This window comes from Muntiacus reevesi, chromosome 4, assembly GCF_963930625.1.
Source record: "Muntiacus reevesi chromosome 4, mMunRee1.1, whole genome shotgun sequence".
Lineage (NCBI taxonomy): Eukaryota > Metazoa > Chordata > Mammalia > Artiodactyla > Cervidae > Muntiacus > Muntiacus reevesi.
The window spans coordinates 127,011,196-127,033,557 of NC_089252.1; the positions used below are offsets into that span (position 1 = coordinate 127,011,196).

General features: G+C 35.4%; 1 protein-coding gene across 8 annotated transcripts in view; it reads right to left on the bottom strand.

Moving 5' to 3' along the window:
• PPP1R12A (protein phosphatase 1 regulatory subunit 12A) overlaps positions 1 to 22,362 on the bottom strand; it is a 156,024-nt gene that overhangs the window by 28,839 nt on the left and 104,823 nt on the right. For 6 of the 8 annotated variants that reach the window (XM_065934137.1, XM_065934139.1, XM_065934141.1 and 3 more), the window contains exons 9-15: positions 21,236 to 21,360; positions 14,282 to 14,497; positions 12,946 to 13,040; positions 10,355 to 10,459; positions 9,259 to 9,426; positions 8,680 to 8,856; positions 307 to 397 (exon numbers count right to left, since the gene is read on the bottom strand). In XM_065934137.1, coding sequence (XP_065790209.1) covers positions 307 to 397; positions 8,680 to 8,856; positions 9,259 to 9,426; positions 10,355 to 10,459; positions 12,946 to 13,040; positions 14,282 to 14,497; positions 21,236 to 21,360 — 977 coding nt within the window. The remainder of the gene's footprint in view (positions 1 to 306; positions 398 to 8,679; positions 8,857 to 9,258; positions 9,427 to 10,354; positions 10,460 to 12,945; positions 13,041 to 14,281; positions 14,498 to 21,235; positions 21,361 to 22,362) is intronic. The other 2 variants (XM_065934138.1, XM_065934140.1) reach the window with 2 other exon arrangements.

Here is a 22,362-nt window from a genome sequence, read left to right on the forward strand (position 1 = left end):
ACTAATCAAATACTCTGAATCAGACACTATATTAGGAACAGAAACATAAATACTCAAGGAAATATACAAAGACATACAAAACATGCCTTAACAGTAATAGCCATATGTAATATTAAATGAAATATAATTAGATAAAATGTAATATTAACACCATAGCCATATTTAAAAGGCTACAGTAGGATTACTAAAGCAACTTTTATATTTTAAGATTCATTCATACTATTTACTGAGATCAATATTTTCACAGGAATGTGAAAAGGGGAAACATAATTCTGAACTTTTATATATTACACACATTAACTATACCTGTGTTGATCTTCTAGACTGTCTTGCTTGTCTAGATCTTGCTTTTCTTTGGGATTCAGACTCTTCATCTCTAACAGGAGTGAGGTATGATCTACAGTAATAAACAAAAATTATCAGTTGGAAATACATTACCTATGAATGTAACCACACAGGTACATAGGTATGAATGTACATAGGTACATTCATTACCTATGAATGTACATAAATGAGACATTTAAGTTCAGCATTTTAATGGATTTTAAGAAAGAGTCATCAGAAAATGGTTAGACCCATTCTGAAATTCAACAATGCAGTTTGATGGTTTTTTAAACTGGAACTACTCATATTAACATATATTTTTAAGTTTTTCCTGTCCACAGTTTTGTTTTTCCAAACGTGTAGTATCATTATTCTTAGCTCCTTTCTTGAGTCCCTGCACCATCATCCTAGATAATATGTGAAGTTATATGGCTAAATTCTAGACTGTCAATGTCTTTTTATGGTAAAATCATTAGGACTGAATACAGTTTTTAGGATATGAGATGACTAGTGAAGAAGCACGACTCCCTGCACTCCTGTCATCCTGCATTTACTAAAAATATTTTTGGCAGTAATCATACTCTTGCTCATACTTAAAGTCCTCTAAAAATTCAAGTGCTGTTATACATGAACTCCTTTAAAATCAGCATATTACTCTTGGGTCACTGATTTTCTGATACAGAATATAGCATTTGGTATTATCTTCACTAGATTTTATATTTTAAATCTAAGCCTAGGAGTGGCGGATGCACGGCGCAGGAGCGGCCAGAGAAGCTGACCCTCGTCCAAGGTCGCCAAGAAGAGCTACCGCTCGTCGAAGGAAAGGAGCAGCGGCTGCGCTTTGCTGGAGCAGCCATGAAGACATACTCTACGTCCAAGTTAACAGAAACCCAAGTAAGACAGCACGTGCTGAGAGAGGGCGTCAAAGGGCAGATACACTGAAACCACAATCACAGAAAACTAGCCAATCTGATCAGACAGAACACAGCATTGTCTAACTTAATGAAACTAAGCCATGCCGTGTGGGGACCCCCAAGATGGACGGGACATGGTGGAGAGGTCTGACAAAACATGGTCCACTGGAGAAGGGAATGGCAAATCACTTCAGTATTCTTGCCTTGAGAACCCCATGAACAGTATGAAAAGGCAAAAAGATAGGACACTGAAAGATGAACTCCCCAGGTCGGTAGGTACCCAATATGCTGCTGGAGAGCAGTGGACAAATAAGAATAAAGGGATGGAGCCAAAGCAAAAACAATACCCAGTTGTGGATGGGACTGGTGACAGAAGCAAGGTCTGATGCTGTAAAGAGCAATATTGCATAGGAACCTGGAATGTTAGGTCCATGAATCAAGGCAAATTGGAAGTGGTCAAACAGGAGATGGCAAGAGTGAACGCTGACATTCTAGGAATCAGCGAACTAAGATGGACTGGAATGGGTGAATTTAACTCAGATGACCATTATATTTACTACTGTGGGCAGGAATCCCTTAGAAGAAATGGAGTAGTCATCACAGTCAACAAAAGAGTCTGAAATGCAGTACTTGGATGCAATCTCAAAAATGACAGAATGATCTCTGTTCGTTTCCAGAGTTCGGTAATCCAAGCCTATGCCCCGACAAGTAACACTGCAGAAGCTGAACGGTCCTATGAAGACCTACAAGACATTTTAGAACTAACACCCCAAAAAGATGTCCTTTCATTATAGGGGACTGGAATGCAAAAGTAGGAAGTCAAGAAACACCTGGAGTAACAGGCAAATTTGGCCTTGGAGTACAGAATGAAGCAGGGCAAAGACTAATATAGTTTTGCCAAGAGAACGCACTGGTCACAGCAAACACCCTCTTCCAACAACACAAGAGAAGACTCTACAAATGGACATCACCAGATGGTCAGCACCAAAATCAGACTGATGATATTCTTTGCAGCCAAAGATGGAGAAGCTCTATACAGTCAGCCAAAACAAGACCTGGCGCTGACTGTGGCTCTGATCATGAACTCCCTATTGCCAAATTCAGACTTAAATTGAAGAAAGTGGGGAAAAACCACTAGACCATTCAGGTATGACCAAAATCGAATCCCTTATGATTATACAGTAGAGTGAGAAATAGATTTAAGGAACTAGATCTGATAGACAGAGTGACTGATGAACTATGGACAGAGGTTTGTGACATTGTACAGGAGACAGGGATCAAGACCATCCTCAAGAAAAAGAAGTGCAAAAAAGCAAAATGGCTGTCTGAGGAGGTCTTACAAATAGCTGTGAAAAGAAGAGAAGCAAAAAGCAAAGGAGAAAGGAAAGATATACCCATTTAAATGCAGAATTCCAAAGAATAGCAAGGAGAGATAAGAAAGCCTTTCTCAGCAATCAATGCAAAGAAATAGAGGAAAACAACAGAATGGGAAAGATCAGAGATCTCTTCAAGAAAATTAAAGATACCAAGGAAACATTTCATGCAAAGATGGGCTCAATAAAGGACAGAAATGGTACGGACCTAACAGAAGCCAAAGATATTAAGAGAGGTGGCAAGAATACACAGAAGAACTATGCAAAAAAAGACCTTCACGACCTAGATAATCACGAAGGTGTGATCACTCACCTAGAGCTAGATATCCTGGAATGTGAAGTCAAGTGGCCTAGGAAGCATCACTACGAACAAAGCTAGTGGATGTGATGGAAATCCAGTTGAGCTATTTCAAATCCTGAAAGATGAGGCTGTGAAGTGCTGCACTCAATATGCCAGCAAATTTGGAAAACTCAGCAGTGGCCACAGGACTGGAAAAGGTCAGTTTTCATTTCAAACTCACAGAAAGGCAATTCAAAGAATGCTCAAACGACCGCACAACTGCACTCATCTCACACACTAGCAAAGAAATGCTCAAAATCCTCCAAGCCAGGCTTCAACAGTACATAAACCGTGAACTGCCAGATGTTCCAGCTGGACTTAGAAAAGGCAGAGAAATCAGAGATCAAATTGCCAACATCCGCTGGATCATCAAAAAAGCAAGAGAGCTCCAGAAAAACATCTACTTCTGCTTTATTGAGTAGGCCAAAGCCTTTGACTGTACAGATCACAACAAACTGTGGAAAATTCTGAAAGAGATGGGAATACCAGACCACCTTACCTGCCTCCTGAGAAATATGTATGCAGGTCAGGAAGCAACAGTTAGAACTGGATATGGAACAACAGACTGGTTCCAAATCAGGAAAGGAGTACGACAAGGCTGTATATTGTCACTCTGCTTATTTAACTTTTATGCAGAGTATATCATGAGACATGCTGGGCTGGATGAAGCATAAGCTGGAATCTAGATTTCCAGGAGTAATATCAATAACCTCAGATATGCAGATGACAGCACCCTTATGGCAGAAAGTGAAGAGGAACTAAAGAGCCTCTTGATGAAAGTGAGAGGAGAGTGAAAATGTTGGCTTAAAACTCAACATTCAGAAAACTAAGATCATGGCATTTGGTCCTATCACTTCGTGGCAAATAGATGGGGAGACAGTGGAAACAGTGACAGACTTATTTTGGTGGTCTCACAAAAAAAATCACTGCAGAAGGTGACTGCAGCCATGAAATTAAAAGACGCTTGCACCTTGGAAGAAAAGTTATGACCAACCTTGACAGCATATTAAAAAGCAGAGACATTATTGCTAACAAAGGTCCATCTAGGCAAAGCTATGGTTTTTCCAGTAGTCATGGATGGAGGTAAGAGCTGAACTATGAAGAAAACAGCATCAACGAATTGATGCTTTTGAACTGTGGTGTTGGAGAAGACTCTTGTGAGTCCCTTGGACTGCAAGGAGATCGAACCAGTCCATCCTAAAGGAAATCAGTCCTGAATATTCATTGGAAGGACTGACGCTGAAGCTGAAACTTCAATACTTTGGCCACCTAATGCGAAGAACTGACTCACTGGAAAAGATCGTAATGCTGGGCAAGACTGAAGGCAGCAGAAGGGGACGACGGAGGATGAGGTGGCTGGATGGCATCACCGACTCAATGGACATGAGTTTGAGTAAGCTCTGGGAGTTGGTGATGGACAAGGAGGCCTGGCGTGCTGCAGTCCATTGCGTCACACAGAGTCAGACACAACTGAGCGACTGAACTGAATGACTGACATCTATTAAATGTATAAAAGTTCTCTGTGAAATATTAGCCTGTAAAACATGGCTCAATGGTTATTTTTTCATCCATCCAATTTATTAATGGACCTATTGGTCCTATGCAATTTATTGCTTTTGTACTTCCACCAGATGAGGAGAAAAAATAAGAGAAAGAGATGAAACCTAAATGTGATACCACATCTAGTTAAACAGAAGTTTATAGCAGCCTACACAGGTGCTTGTATTACTTCAGCATTTCATGAGCTGCTCTGAAGAGTCAAATGAACATAAAAGGCTAAATTCTCATTTCCACTATATATGGTCAAAGTTTTTCATATTTAGTTTAAAACAGGGAAATTTGCATGCCCTTTTACCCACACTGAAAACAGTATTATCAACTATCACACTCTCTCCCAAGAAGCCTAGAATCTTTTTCAATACTTTCAAACTGCTATGAAAATTAATAAACCTATTTATCATATGCAGGTTAGGGGCATAAAAATTACTAGCTAAAAGATTTGTAAACTCTGTTCAGTTAAAATTTGCATACAAACATTTGCCCTAAATTAGCATAAAAACCTAGCCTATCAATTTGTAATGCATATTTCCTATACATTTGATAGTCCCCATTTTAGTTCCTTTCTCCTTCCTTGAGCTGTCTATACAGGGCAGACCTCTAAGAATAGAACATAGAGAAGACAGAAAATTCATGTTTTTAATATGTTTTTAATTCCAAAGAGCTAGTCATCAAAAAAGATGGCCCAATATACCAAATTTCATTGCTGCCTTAAACATTACTGTATCATACTGTCATACTGGATTTCTTCCTTGTAACTACATAGGGTGTGTAATTTTACTTACTAGTCTTAGACTGCCCACTATTTTCTGAACAATCCAAAGGTTATTCCTAATTTAAGGACTTTTCCCCCAGTAAAAGCAATTATTCTGCATATTATTTCTTTCCCTAACATTTACTGGCTGAAACATTTACATTTATTTATAATGGGAAGCTCCCCTAGAGAAGGTAATGACTACCCACTCCAGTATTCTTGCCTGGAGAATTCCACGGAGAGAGGGATCATGGGGTTGCAGAGAGTCAGACACGACAGAGCAACTAACACCTTTTCTTGGTTTGTTTCAATAAAATTTATATTTTGGTTAGTCAACCAAATTACATCTCTAAAAAGCAATACCAACCCTTGCTTCTCACTCAGCTTTTTCCTTCCAGAGGGAAGATAAGTGGTCAAATGGGAGCTGGCTGACTCAAGGGAAAATGGTAAAAATGAGGAGTTATACGAAACCATGGGAATTCATACTACACATATGAAGTTATTAGTAAGGTACTATTTTGCAGTTTGAAAAGGCTATGGAGAATTAGAAATACTTGAACAACTAAAGAATTTTTCATCATGCCCCACCTGTCTGTCTATCTATCTTGCTATTCCCTGAGGCTTGCGGGATCTCAGTTCCTCCGTCAGAGACTGAACCCAGGCCATGCTAGTGAAAGTCAGGAATCCTAACCTCTAGGCCAATAGGGAACTCATCTATTTAAAGCAAGCTTCTCTGCTCTTCTCCCTGATGCCTCCTCCCTCCAATTAATCAACTGGAAATTTTATAAAAACAGAAAATTCTCACCTAAACCTGATCAATAAAACCAGGAAAACTCAAGAATACTGTGGAACTTAATAGTGTACACAGTAACTTTACACAGTATTGAAAAGTACATATGTAGGGATATATAAAAATGGCATAGCTGTATTAACATCTTTTTAAGCCACAGAATATTCAGGGCTCCCCTGCTGGCTCAGACAGTAACAAACCTGCCTGCAATGCAGAAGATTAGAGTTCAATTCCTGGTTGGGAAGATCCACTGGAGAAGGGAATGGCAACCCCAAATCACCATATATACGAATCCAGGGGAAAATTTTCAACCATATACATTTTGAAATAATTAATAAAATTTAATTAAAGATAAAACAGGGGAATTCCCTGGAAGTGAGGACTCTGAGCTTTCACTGTTAAGGGCCGAGGGTTCAAACCCTGGCCAGGGAACTCAGATCCCACAAGCAGAGTGGCCAAAAAAATAAGAAGACAAACAGCAAGGCCAAAATTGCAAACAAGTATTTGACACCAAACAAAACACAAACATTAATATTACTGCAAACATCACTGAAACAAGACAAATTTTCTACTTACACTATTAGGACCTGCTGTGTCTTAACAATATTGCCAAATATTTAATTCTCAATCTTTAAAATCTTACAGGATTAATTCTAAAAGGCTGAAACTTAATACTTTTCAACAACATAAAATAAAGAAATCTGAGATTAAGAATCATAATTTACTAGTTCTGAAACAACTGATGATTTTTGGGAGATAGTCATTGGCTTTAATTGTCACTGGAAAAAAAATTTAAAGTATGGAATGCTAGAAATAGAAAGGATTCTAGAAGTTAAAAATTGTAAATTAAATACCTGATTTTACAGAAGAAGAAATTCTGACCCGCAGAGAACTCTTTATTTTAGGATTAAGGCAGACAAGGAGTAAAAAAATCAAGAATTCTCAAGCCTTTTCCCCTTTAACTACCTTCCAAAAAAGCAAAGCCTTTAAATTTATTTTCACTAGAAGAGAATGAATGCCTATGATCCTCTAATTTCTGTGACTATGTGCTCTCACTGAAAACACCCCCAAACCTAAAACTTACAAAACTCAGAGAAAAATCAAGCAAGCATAATTAAAATGTGATGTGACCTGTACTGGTATTCAAATCACAAAGTGCTAAGTGCCTGTAGTGCTCTCCAGGCAAGGATACTGGAGTGGGTTGCCGTTTCCTTCTCCAGGGGATCTTCCTGACCCAGGGATTGAACCCAGGTCTCCTGCATTGCAGGCAGACATTTTACAGCCTGAGCTACCAGGGAAGCCCCGAAGTATCATTAAATTTCACCATAAAAATAGAAATGAAATATAAATATATTGACAGAAACTAAAGATGCAATGACAGAAAAAACTTTTTTAATCTAGAAAAGTTTTCATTTTTTAACATTTTTAAAACATTTTTTAACATTTAACATTTTATCTTTCCATATAATCACCACAAATCTACTGTAAAGATACTACCACTTTTACACGCCATGCATTCTGCTAGGCATCAGAGACAAAAGATATATAAGACTGTCTATATATGAATACCATGTGCCAGAAAGAAAACCAGATTAATCTGGTTGGCATTTTAGTTATGGAAAATATCAGCTATGTGGTTAATTCTGAAAGAATAAAATATTTAAAGAGGTTACATTTAGTTTCCTAAAATATGCTTTCCCAAGAGGTAAAACCAAATTAAAAGCTAGGGACAATGAGCAATATAGCAGACAGAAAGAACCCCCTGCACTGATTCTCCTGTAATTTGGGCCTAGCCTTAGCTCTCACAATCAAAGTGGAAAAGTCACTTAATATTGCTGGGACTCAGTTTTCTTCTGTAAAGGATATCATAAAAGATAATAGTAAGTTCCTTTCCACATCTATGATTCCATACCAACTGGCTGCAACAGGAAGAAGAGAGCAGTGCTCTAAGTATGTTTTAGCACACAAAATAAATTCACAGACTCTTAAAAAATTTAAAAAGTGTCTTCTATTTTTAAATACCAGAATTTAAACTAAGTGAATGTATTAAACATATGTAAAATTATTTGGCTTACATAGATGCCTAAGAAGCCTTTCTTCAACAAGGGAATTTTATTTTTAAATTTTTAAAATTTTTTTCAACAAGGGAATTTTAAAATAAAATTCTCAAATATAACAACAAAAAGGAACCTGTTAAGCATCAAATTTCTTAACAATGAAGCAGAAGGGGGAAACAATGAGAAGAATAAAAAATTTGTCTTTTTCATGTTACATCTAATTTTCCATGAGTATGATTTGCTTGATATGTGTTTAGAGTACGTGTTTAGATCTTCACTACAAAAATGTTTTGAATTCTAACAACCATTAAAACTAAGAAGGCTAAGTAAGATAACTGTCTGGCTCAGTGCCTTTAAACAAGAACTGTCAGAGGTGGGTTACCAAGCCTAAATGCTAATAATTGCTAATTATATCAATTTACAGAGTTCTGAGCTGACATAGGTTATCTCATTGTATTAACCTGCTGAAGAGATGGAGACCAACTTCCCAAGATTAAAAAACAGAACAAAACAGACAACTTACATCACTGGGCAAGATATATCAGCAGTGCTATCAGGACCTGTACACACCTGCGTCTCTCCCTGACCTCTGCAGTGGAGGAGACAGGGCCAGCAGTAGTTGTGGTCAGGGTTGTGGTAGAGGCTGCAGCATTAACAACAGTTGGAGCAACAGGAATGGTCACTGCCGTAGGAACACTGTCCTTTTCCTTTTCAGTACTATCCTCAGCCCACAAACGATTTGAGGTACTATAGCATCATAAGCAGCAACACAAAAAGAGAAAAGGAAAACAGCTAAACAATGAAAGCACTTTCTAGCAGCTGAGAACATGTGACTACAGGGATGGATTTTAAAAAAAAAACAAACACACAACGTGAGACATCGTTCAACCATGAACCAAAAAGTTCGCCCAGAGCTGTCAGAGAGAAATTTACATTTTAAGAAGCTTAATTCAAGGAAAAGTTCTTAAGTCAGGAACTTAACTTTTTTCCCCAGACATATAATTGCCTCTTTTGGAATCAATTTTTGGTTGTAAATAATTTTAACCAGGTCAATGAAAAAATCCAGAGCCCCACAATCTTCTACACAAGAACGCATGCACATACATAAGCACACAGGAGGCCTGAACACAACACGTATCTGTGACTCACCTGCTCTGTGTGCCTGCGGAGGAAGAACCCGGTGTAATCTTTGTAGTAGTGCTTGGGCTGGAAAGCAGGCTTTTCTGAAGCCCAGCTGCAGAGGTAACTGTTGGTGTTGATGTGGTGCTTGGAACACTAGAACTAATCAAATCATCTTGTCTTCTACCAAAGGAGCAACTAAAGGAAAGAGTCATATCTATATAGGATGTGTCTGTAGGTGTATTCTATAGTCAATGCCTATACATTATACAGATTCACAAGGCTAGGAAAAAAAATCTTAAAAACTGTGTTCCTAAATACACCACCGGCTCCAGCACCAAGAGTTGCACCTACAACTTGCTAGAGTCTAAATGATTTCACTAATTTGGTAGTGTATCCTTTTACTAAACCCCCACCCACCAACAAGATTTAAAGATGATCTGACAGCTTAGGTTTCTGGAACAGTTCCATGTCATATGGACTTGCCTGGAATAACACCTTGGTTTTACTCAGGGGAAGTTAAGACTAACATTTTTGAACAGAAGTGTTTCGGCAATGGATCACAGCCTTAGGAGTGACCCATGCCTATATTATATCTGTTGATCTTTTAGTCTTTTTGATCGCTCTCAGCGGAGAAAATAATGCATAGATCTTCTACTCCCTCTCCAATATTATATTACCAACATTCCAATTCAAGGCATTTCTACTATTCTGAGTTCTAACACAAATAAAAACTTTTCAAGTCACCAAATGAGATAAATCAAGTTACTGACTATTTCAAATGCTCCAGTCAATTACTTAATTGACTTATATGTAATTATATACAGAGTTCCTTTTCAATATAATGTAAAAGATACTTCAAAATACTTAATTTAAAAATACATAATAGGAAGGCATAAGTAGGAGCAAACTTTCAACCTGTTGTTAAATATATATTCTGAGTCTTTAGGAGCAAACTTTCAACCTGTTGTTAAATATATATTCTGTGTCTTTAAATGAAAGTTTTATTTAAACAACAAAAAATATATAAAAGCACATTTTTAATATTAAACTGAGAGCCCCAAACAAACTGCCTCATATTTTAATAAAAGAATACATGAATGTTACTTAAGAATTTTATTATTACCTTTTATGATAAGTTGATCCTTCATTAATGGAGCTATTCTTTTTAAGATCATCTTCCCATTTTCTTCTTGTATATGAACTACTTGTTCGCAAACTTGAAGAATCTCTGTGAAAAAAAAAATCTTTCAGATTCTGGCAGATAATTTTAAAACAGAGTTAGAGAAGCTGCACATTAATAAACATAGTAGAAGTAGAAACTAGTAAACTCCCTTAGAAAAACACTTTTGGAATATTTGTTAAGAAATGAAACCAATTCACTAAGATTCCAGTTCTAAGATTCTATACCTAAAGAATAATTTCTACCTATGAGGGGAAATAAAAATGCCTATAGAAGTTTTATTTATGATGACAAAATATTATATAATTTCAATGTCCATAGTTTGGGCAGAGGGAATGGTTACTTTAATATCAGCAGATCTACTCTACAAATACTATGTACTGATGAAAAACAATGTTTGTTGAAAATACCCGCTAACGTCAGTTCAGTTCAGCTGCTTAGCCGTGTCCAACTCTTGGTGACTCCAAAGATTGTAGCACACCAGGCTTCCCTATCCATCACCAACTCCTTTGCTCAAACTCATGTCCATGAATCAGTACTGTCATCCAACCATCTCATTCTTTGTATCCCCTTCTCCTCCTGCCTTCTATCTTTCCCAGCATCAGGATCTAGTCTAAGGAATCAGTTCTTTGCATCAGGTGGCCAAAGTATTGGAACTTCCGCTTTAGCATCAGTCCTTCCAATGAACATTCAGGACTGATTTCCTTTAGGATTATTGACTGGTTTGATCTTTGTGCAGTTCAAAGGACTCTCAAGCATCTTCTCTAGCACAATTTGAAAGCATCAATTTTCAGCATGCAGCCTTTATTATTGTCCAACTCTCACATCCATACATGACTACTGGAGAAACCACCATGCTTTGACTGTATGGACCTTTGCTGGCAGAGTGATGTTTCTGCTTTTTAATATGCTGTGTAGGTTGGTTACAGCTTTTCTTCCAAGAAGCGTCTTTTAATTTCATGGCTGTAGTCACCATCTGCAGTGATTTTGGAGCCCAAGAAAATAAAGTCTGTCACTGTTTCCACTGTTCCCCCATCTATTTGCCATGAAGTGATGGGACCAGATGCCATCATCTTAGTTTTTGAACGCTGAGCTTTAAGCCAACTTTTTTACTCTCCTCTTTCACTTTCAACAAGAGCCTCTTTAGTTCCTCTTCGCTTTCGGCCTAAGGGTGGTGTCATCTGCATATCTGAGGTTACTGATATTTCTCCCAGCAATCCTTCCAGTTTGTGCTTCCTCCAGCCGAGCGTTTCTCATCATGTACTCTGCACATAAGTTAAATAAGCAGGGTGACAATACACAGCTTTGTCATACTCCTTTCCCGATTTGGAACCAGTCTGTTGTTTCATGCCCAGTTCTAACTATTGCTTCTTGACCTGAATATAGATTTCTCAGGAGGCAGGTCAGAAGGTTCTGGCATTCCCACCTCTTTAAGAATTTTCCACAGTTTGTTGTGGTCCACATAGTCAAAGGCTTTGGCATAGTCAATAAAGCAGAAGTAGTTGTTTCTCTGGAACTCTTACTTTTTCGATGATCCAATGGATGCTGGCAATTTGATCTCTGGTTCCTCTGCCTTTTCTAAATCCAGCTTGAACATCTGGAAGTTCACGGTTCATGTACTGTTGAAGCCTGGTTTGGAGAATTTTGAGCATTTCTTTGCTAGTGTGTGAGATGAGTGCAATTGTGCAGTAGTTTGAGTGTTCCTTGGCATTGTCTTTCTTTGGGATTGGAATCAAAACTGATCTTTACAGTTCTGTAGCCACTGCTGAGTTTTCCAAATTTTCTGACATAATGAGTGCAGCACTTTCACAGCATCGTCTTTTAGGACCTGAAACAGCTCAGCTGGAATTTCATCACCTCTACTAGGTCTGTTCGTAGCGATGCTTCCTAAGGCCCACTTGACTTCAGACTCCAGGAGTGAATACTGACATTTTAGTAATCAGTGAACCAAAATGGACTGGATGGGAGAATTTAATTTAGATGATCACTTTGTCTACTAGTGTGGGCAAGAATCCCTTAGAAAATATGGATCCCTCATAGTCAACATGCTAACATGTAAGACTGCTTATGAGATCTCAGGTGAAAGAAAAAGACACAAACTGAATACTATAACATGACTACAACGAAAAAGTTCTCATACTCTATATGTATTGAAAAGTGAAGAAACAAACTAAAATGTTGTCAGTGGTCAAGTAACGGCTTTTTCTCCCTTCCTTCTCCTTTTGTATTATGTTCCAAATATTTAGAAGCATACATACGTTATTCAGTGACCTCATCTGCCACAACTGTCCTCTCCCTCTGATACAACCATAAAGCCTTTATTTATACTGTTATTTCATGAACATACCAATTCTGTGCCCCCTCAGACCTGCGTACCTGATGCTGTTACTGTTAGGGATACCCTCCATTCCTTCCTGAAATCCATATCCCATATAATCACAACCACCAAACCCGCATATTTTAACTCTCATGCTAGACAGTAAAGATTTCATAGTAAAAAAATAAATAAATAAAGCAAATCATAATGCACTCACCTGTTTTCCTTCTCTTCAATGTCAGATGTACTGCCGAGTCGTCTTGGTATTGTAGGTGCAACATATGCAAGCCTAGTTCCTTTACTATCTTTCTCCTACACAATGGCGAGAAACAGAGAGTGAAAATAAACCAGTGCGATGATTACAGGTGCTGCTAAAAGTATGGAAAAAGTATGCAACTACATATAATTACACCATCATCACAGTTTACTTGATAATATTTCCATCATTCCTAGCTAAACTCTAAAACTGATGTCTATCAATACTCAAGTACTATAAGCACTAAATGACAGCCTGCTCAAATTAATTTTCTTTTCTTTCTCCTTTAATCTAGAATTAGATCATTTTAACATAAGAAAAATTCCTCCACATTTTAATGACTGTTTCTAAAACTTCTGTAACATATTATTTACTGTAACATAGTATTATAAGACAAAACATCCTTATTTCAGAGAAAAGAGTTCTCAAATATGATTCATTGGTAAGTCTCAATTATTTATGTTACATAAGCTATTTACTACTTTGATATTCTATGCTTTAAAAAATAACATTATACAAAACAAAAAATTATTTCAATTATATTTATCCAAATCTAAGAGTGTAGATGCCATGTAATGGAATCTGTTATATTCTCATTATATGGTATCCATCAAGTACTTGCAAGACAATAGGACAATAAATTTATACAAAATAAAAATCCTAAGATTACTTTATGAATAATTCATTTCTGAATTTCAATACATACAAATAAACATTCTTATATAGAGCAAGAAAGCTATATGGAAAAATATCTGAGTACTAAAAATGCAATGGAAAATAAACAATCCAATTATATAAAATAGCACTGAAAGAACTGTGGTGCATTGTATTTCATGCAATTTAATAGTGCCTTTCAAAATACAGCTATTAAAATTGCTCACTAGGACAAAGCTGTGATGTATCAGATGAAAAAGTAGGTAAAGAAATTTTAGATACTGGATAAATGCAACCTATGAGTATAATCACAGTCTAGAACAAATGCATTCCTAAAGTTTGAAAATCTTTCTTAATAAATAAAATTAGCTTGTTACTTGATAGATTTTACTGAGTAAAGAATTCCTTTACAGAGTAAAGGATTCCTATAATGGAGTACAGTCTCATAATTTATGTTTTGGGTAAATACATCTGATTTCTCCAATAATTATATTCCATACAGATATTGGCTGAAGGTAGGTACATTTGTATTTTCATGTCATTCTTTAAATCAATTAAGTTGATATATAGATATTATAATGATTACACAGTGGAGAACCAATTGTTATAGTTCTTACAGAAACCAAATTGTGAAACAGATTACCTTTTCTTTATTATCCAAAGAGGAGGAAAGTCTGGGACTTGAAGCTGAGCGCATGACACCTGTAGTGTCTTTTTCCTTCTGTGCCTCTTTAGATGCTGTGATTTCTGCAAGTGCACCATAACTGCCCGTCTTTCTAAGTCCTAACCTCCAAGATGCAGGAGACTCATCTTTTCTCTCTTCTTCTTTGGGAGAAATTTTTGTAGCTGAAGTTGGAAACTGTTTTTATTTTATTTTTCAGGAAAAGGAAAAAAAATTATCAAGACCGATCAGTCCTTAAACTGGAAAGGAGAAGTTTACAGATTAAACGCTTTAAAATTACAGTTAATAGTTTCAGGAGAAACACTTACTAAGCAGGTTAATGTCTTAGTCAAAATGTAAAGATCTAAAACTGAAAAAAGAAATATTACCTGTTGAGATGTTAGGTTTAAGAACACACACTCCACACTTTGTATCACACAGAAAAATTATGATGCAAATAGAGAAGAGAAATGAGCACACCATAATGACTTAAAACCATGCATCGTTGAAACCAATATTCACGTTAAACTTGTTATGTTGTAACCTAACATAAATCCTTGCACATGGAAAAGCCTCACCATAGATTTTTCACCCTTACTGGGCACAAGAACAATGCCAGTTTTGCGCAAGCCCTGCCTCCACGATGCGGGATCTACTGATTCCACCACAGGTATGATAGGAGCAATGAAATCATACTAAAGCCAATTAAAATAAAACAGGTAAAGAGACACAGATTGAAAGTTTGAAAATATAAAAGGAAGTTATGAGCAAAACAAACTTTTCTCCTTTTTTAAAATAATTTTATAATAAAGTAAAACCCCAATACTGGGTAACTATCTAATCTTTAAGAATCACTGGGAATAAGTTCCAGTTTTAGCATAAGAGCATCTGAAAAAATCTAACTGAGAAACTTCTAAGGCAGTTAAAAGCACAGAGAGCTGGTAATATTCTAGTATGGAGTGAACAAACTACTGCACTTGAATTTTGTTTTCATTCACTTTGTACGTGGGTTAAGAAATTTTAAATCCATCATCATCAACAAAAGTAATCATCAATATCTATCTAATTATAATATTTAATTCATTAATATTTTAAATATCATAGTCTTAAATTTACCACTGGATTTTTCTACCAAACATTAAACATGTCAACTAAAAACTATTTTTGTACAAATATTTACTTCATTTCAGTTTTCCAACAGCCCTAAAAACGAAACACCCATACTCTTTAACTAGTTTACTTCATCAACTGCACTTAAAGAGTTTAAATATTCAACCACAGTTAAATACAGACGGTTAACACAGCAACTAACTAGTTACTACAAGCACAGGATATGTGTAATTTAAAAATAAACAACCCAAAACAATCTTTCTTTCACATTCATAGCCCAGGTTTACTGTAACAGAAGTTTAAAAGAACTTGTTAAAAGCACCATAATGTTGGAGGTCTACTTTCTAGACAAAAAAACCTCTAGTATTTCCAGTAATTAATTCCTATCAATAGGGTTGAAAAGAGACTCAAGACATACAGCATTTCTCAGTTCCCAAAATGTGAACTGAGGCATTCAAGATGCAAGAACAAAATCACAGGAGTGCTATGGAATGTTTTAAAATTTTAAGTGAAGTACAGTGACATCTGTTGGACACAGTGCAAACTGCCATTACTAACTATTTGTAGTAGCTACTTAATAAATGAAATGAAGAGGTATTCCTTTGGGCCAAATGGCACTGTGGGAAAAAAAAAATCAGTAAAACGCTCAAGTCTCCCTTGGCTGAGAAAGTCCAGGAAGCTCTGTAATATTTTACTCAGTATGATAGGCACAGGGATGATTCCTTACTGATTTCAGAGTTTAATGTCACGCTACTCGAAAACAGGTTGGCAAACTTTTTTTCTATGAAAGGTCAGGTTGTAAACTTTAGGATTTAACTACTCATCTATGCTGTTACAGTACAAACCCATCCATAGGTAACACACAAGTGAAAGAATGTGGGTGTGTTACAATAAAACTTTATTTAGGGGCAGTGAAGTTAGAATTTGTGTCACGAAATACTCTTTTTCTTTTAATCTTCCCCTGCCTCTGCCAACCATTTAAAAATATTAAAAGCATTCTAATTTGCAGACTATATAAAAAGCAGGTAGTGGGCCAAGTTTGGCCCACAGACTATGGTTTGCTAATCCTTCTCTGCCCCTAGAACCTTGCCCAAACTGGAAACAAACCTTACTCTTCCATGATGAAATAGTAAATAGTATTTGCTGAATGTTACAGCTTTGTTCACTTGTGTCAGGCCTAAACTAAGTGCTTCATATTGGTTATCTCATTTAGTCCTGCAACCACCCAATGAAATAGAACTTTACTATCATTTTAGAGTTGAGAAAAATTAGGCAGTATTATCAAGTTAGAGATTTTGTTGTACTGTTAAAACTGATATACTTCCTCTCTATCTAACATAAATTTCAATTTAAGAACTGGTTATCTGTTTAAAGGCATCTTTCTGTTTCTGGTGTATAAATGAACCTCTTTGAGAAACTCAAGTATACTTATTCCCTGAAATTCTTCTTTTTGTTTTTATAACCAGGACAATATTTTGACTTTCCTATTCTTCTGACTATCCCCATTCTTGGTCTTTTTGTTGTAGCAACTTTCCTTGTCATTGCCCTGTAACATAAGCACTCCAACAGTCTGTTCTCATATATCCTATCTTCTCCTTATATTTTCTTCCGAGTGTTGGGAGTGGGGTCTTCTTTATATCCTCAAGCATTGTATTCAGCTTATTCTCAAACTTGCTATTCTGCAACTCAATCTCACTCCTAATTTCCTAGTCCTGAATTTCTATTTACCTGTAGAACAGACTATATATAAGGAAACTGGAACCTGAAACTGAAACAATGTTTAAAGTATAACATCTTTATTTCCAAACCAACTTATCCTTGGTTCCCTATTTCTGTTACTGGCATCAATAATCTATTCAATCCCTAAAAAAATTTTTTTTTGGCCACGTTGTGCAGGCATGTAGGATGTGGGATTTTAGTTCCCTGATCAGGGATCAAACCCATGGTCCCTGCAGTGAAAGCAGGGATTCTTAACCACTGAACTGTGGAGCAAGCCCCAACCCCCTGAATCTGCAACTTGAAAGTCATGTTAGACCTCTTCTTTGTCACCTTCCTGCAATTATAAATTAAGTGACAAGTCTCTAAACCTCCTCCTCTCCTTTATATAAGACCACTGCCACTTTTCTGATTTATATTCTTTATCATGTTGGGAAACTTCAATGACTTTCTAATAAACCCTTCACTCGGTCTCTCACCTTCAAATACACCTGTACACTGGTGTCAGAATAATATTCTGTAAAGAATAATTCTCTTATGGCCTTGTTCAAATATCTATGATTCTCTATATCTATCAAATCACAAAAACGTTACCATTGGAATGAAAACATTTCACAGTTTGGCTCTACTTTTCCCATTTCACTTCACGTATGTATCCTGTAAATTAATCAAATTTGACAACTCATTTTTCCTGCAAAAATACTCCATATTATCCCTACTTTGATCACATCGTTTCTCTTCTCTTTCAACAAACTGTACAAACTCTCCTCTCTGTTAGGCTGAAATACTACCTATACATTCTTTAAAATCTATCATAAATGTTCTAACTCCACTATCTCAAATCAAAAATGATTTCTTCCATTTTAAAACCACTGTTTTACAATTATAAACTTTTACTGGTATACTTCATATACCCATAGCACATAGTCTTTTATTGAATTTTATTATGTTTGATAATTAGATTCAATTAGCAAGAACATGTAATCAAGAAAACCCTAAATTTTCATCATCTAGTAAAGAAAATTTTTTACAAGTACTGGAATGTATGTGTAGGTAACAGAATAGATAATCTTTGACTACAGGGTTATATATATAAAGTGTTAGTTAAACTTATTGTTAGTTAAAACAATAACTAAGAATAAACCAACTGTTAAGATAAAATTTTAATATAAAATATACATTATTTAACTTGTTAAGTTAAATAATGAAATAAACTTACTATTTAGTTAAATCATAAGATCAAACTAATGGTTTTACAGTTAATATATCCACAAATTATAGGCTTGATCTCATTGCTACAGGAATCGTTCTGCAATTGTAGCTACAAGTTAACAACTGAAGAAAAGAACTTTTAAAGTGAACACCTCTATGTTTCTCTGCAGTTATCAGGAGTTATGACAGAATATAAGCGATATTTAATACTGTTTTAGAGCTTTCAGGGTTGTGATCTATTCCTTGCCATGAATGTTCATGTGTATGTGTGTCTATATATATAAGGTTTATGCATTGGTAGAAGGAGCTAGAGAACTTAAGATAGCTTTGTCTAAAAAACACAAGCTGAGGAGTGAGAGGCAACCTAAATACAGAACCCTTAATTACAAAATCTTCTATGATACATTTATAAATTAAGAATTCATTTAAGGAAATTTGTTAGGTCTCTAAGTTACAGGGAAAATCTTAAAACGTTAAAAATAAAAACCTAAAATGCTGAAGTAAATACAGTATCACTGAATATAACAGGCTTTAAAAGTCATATATAGTACTGATTAAATTTTAAAATACTTCATTCTTTTGTATAAGACTTTATTATTTTGAATAAAATTTGGCCATAAAACATTAAGAACAAATACTGAAACAAAATAATCTTTAAAGTAATCTTCAACTTGAGAATAAAATGCAGTTTCCAGATATACAAATTAGACAAACAATTGTCATTAGGTCAACTTAATTAAGAATTAGAATCAATTCTGATTAATAATTAATAAGAATAAAATAAGAACTTTTATAGCAAAGAGATAACTGGCTCACTAATCTAACAGAGCTATTAAGTATTTGCTTTCAGTGAGGGCAGTTGACATAAACTGAGAAGTAAACTGCCATAAATCTAGGGTTATGCTTGAGAAAAAATATAATTGATAAGAAGCCTACTGTAATGATTTGACTACAGTAGGAAAGAGATTGCTTAGCTGTAATACTCAAAAGACTAACAGTTGACTTCTTGGCTAGCTATGCCAAGGGAATGGAGCTTTTGGGAACTTTTTGATAAATTTGTAGTTCTGAAAGAAAATAAATCAAAAGAGTTAAAGTTCAGTATTCACTGAAGAAATAAAATGGGGTTCTATAATTAAATAAACCTTTAGTTAAAGCAGCTCATGGTAACTCCAGTTATGATAACTATCTTGAAAATTTTGCAGACAGACTGCTTCTAGAGAATTTCATTTTAAAGCATATATAAATTATGGCCATTTGAGGATATTTCTAATTGCATTTAAGAAGCCCTCAGTTCTAGAATGTAGAGAGTGAGATGATTTAATCAGAGTCTCCTGATATTCAAACTGTACAAGTGAAATTCATGTTATTTCTACTGCTAAAAATTCACACTACTGCTTTCCTCTGGAAGAGTTTCAGGGGAGGATTATTAATAATAGTTCGGATCTTTCTCTAGCTTATGATTTTAAAAGGCTCAAATTGTGGCCACTTGGTATCAAATCCAAAGACTAGCAAAACTGACAATATGATAGAACTGCTGTGGGGATTTAAAATCAGTCCGCAAACCAATGCAAACCAAATAATGTCAGATAAGCAACAAAACAAGAAGTTCAAAGGCAGAGACACGATAAATGAATACAATGTGTAATTTGTGAATGGACCCTTAATTTGAAAAATCAAAAAATTTTAAAAAATAAAACAAAAATCTGAAAAGTCAAAAAAACCTAGATTTGAAAAATCTAGAAAGGTGTTACTAGGAGGACAACTGGGAAAATTCTGAGTATGGTTTGTATATTAGCATAAATAATGTTTTATATCAATGTCAAATTTTCTAAGTATGTTGATTTCACTGTGGTAATAAGGGATAATGCATTTGTACTTAAATATATTACTCAGGAATACTGTGTTACAGTGAAAGTAGTCAATTCTTAAAACAGTTCTGAGAAAAGGAAAAAAAAGTGTTGCGTGCATATGTGTGTGCGCGTGCACAAACATGTGTATGTGAGTGTGTGTTACATAGAGAGGGAAATGAGTTTGCTCATAAAAGACAGGTAAGGGCTGGTAGGGAGAAGCCTTTAAAAAGAGACCAGCAGGTTAAAGAAAGAAAAAAAAAAACAACCCTCAGAAAAACCCTTAATCTTTAATTTGGGTTTAAAAAAGTATGGGTTCTGAAACATCAGGGAGAAGAAGTCCTGAACATCAAGACACTAGCTGGAAAGCACTGTTTGGTGGAGAAAGGAAAGTAAGAAGGAAAATAAATAAACGGGGAGCAAAGTAAGGAAGAGGAGGAAATGAAACTACCATTCTGGGAGCACTTTAGTCACCAGCCAAGCTCTTTCAATTACTGCTTAACAAGGATAGCTTATTTTCTCTTTGCTACCATTTTTGTTTTGTCCTTTTTTAGGGAGAACACATAAGGAAGATAGCAACTCGCCTACAGTCCTAACAACTGACAAGAGGTGGGGTCAGCAGCTGACCTTTGGTTTGCTCAGACATACCTGGTGCTCTGTAAATGAACTAGAAAATCAAGATTCCAGTTCTCTTAGTGACTTGTGGCAGGTTTTTTTGTGCTTAACTTATACACATGTGAAATTACCAAAAAAATAAAAGATACCAAACTCTTGTTTCTCAAAAGTCAAAGGAAATAAAAAACTACCATGCTCAGTAGTTTTTCAAAAGAAAAATCTTATTTTTCTGCTCTTTATTTTTTTAATGATTAACTAGTATCAACTGCAAAAAGTATTTGCAAAAAGAATGTAACAGGTTCAGCAGAAATCTCAGTAAAATAAAGAAAAAATATTTTTATTCTAAAATCTTAAACTTAGAACTGTCTTCATGCTTTAACCAAATGGTACTTACACAGAATACATTTATTTTTTAACAAACACTATTTTGTCTTACCTTTTTAATAGGTGATGTGGGTGTTGGCTGACCAGATGACACAGTAGGTGTTGTAACAGCTACAGGAGCTGCTTGTGTACTAGAAGTATTGGCATTAGTTACAGAAGCCATGGGCTTTGTCTTATCTTAAGGAGGAAAAAAAGAAAAAAAACATTAAGGGTCATGATTCTAGATGAGTTCAGTTTCAGAGGTATTGAAAATATTATTTAATACTGTATTTTTGTTTAAGGTTTTGTCAATTTAGTCTTCTCCCACTATCATCCCTTTTAACAAGAGAATTTTTTAAGGAGTTTCTAGAAATGTCTCAATATGTATGAGACCTAAATAAGAACATGTCACATAACCAGACTTTTAAGAATAAAAAGCACAAATAAAATCTGACTTTCGTACTTCTAACACTATGGAAATTTTTTTTAATTATTAAATTAATTTTCAAAACCTGAACACTTGAATACAACATAACTTCAAAAAATTCAAGAGCTATGTATTTTCTAATGAGTAAAACAACTTATATTGCTTTTCTACAACTTATAGCTCTTCTTTGCTGTAGGACATCTAAAATTGTTCTTTGTCAGTAATTAAATTCCTGTCAAACAGTTACATTTAAATGTCACAAAGAGCCTTCCTTCTCACCCCTAAAAGGTCTAAAGTTAAATGGGTACATCAGTTGAATCAGGTTAAATCTCTTCCCACAATGTATCAAGATAATTTCCAACTAATAATTGATCACTTGGAAAAAGATTTTTGAAATATTAGGGAAAAATCAATATGATGCTAGCAAAAATTCAGGAGACTATTTGAATACAGAAATCAAACTAGCCTTTAGCACAAGTCACATATAAACTTAAACCTTTAAATTAACTATAATTTATAAATGGGCTAGAAAAGTTTATTTTTCAAATGGTCAAGTCATTTAACTGAGCTTTAAAGTATTCCTTTAGTTTCAAATGGGATAGAACAGGTATCTTTCTATACTTTGGGGAAGAAATATACTGCTTTTAAAGCTCTATGAGATATTCATTTTTATTATACTACCTCTCTTCCCTATGTTAATAGGGCTGAAAGCATAATTTCAAACTATATCAAAGGACAAGGCCAAACTGACACATTTAAAAATCACTATTACC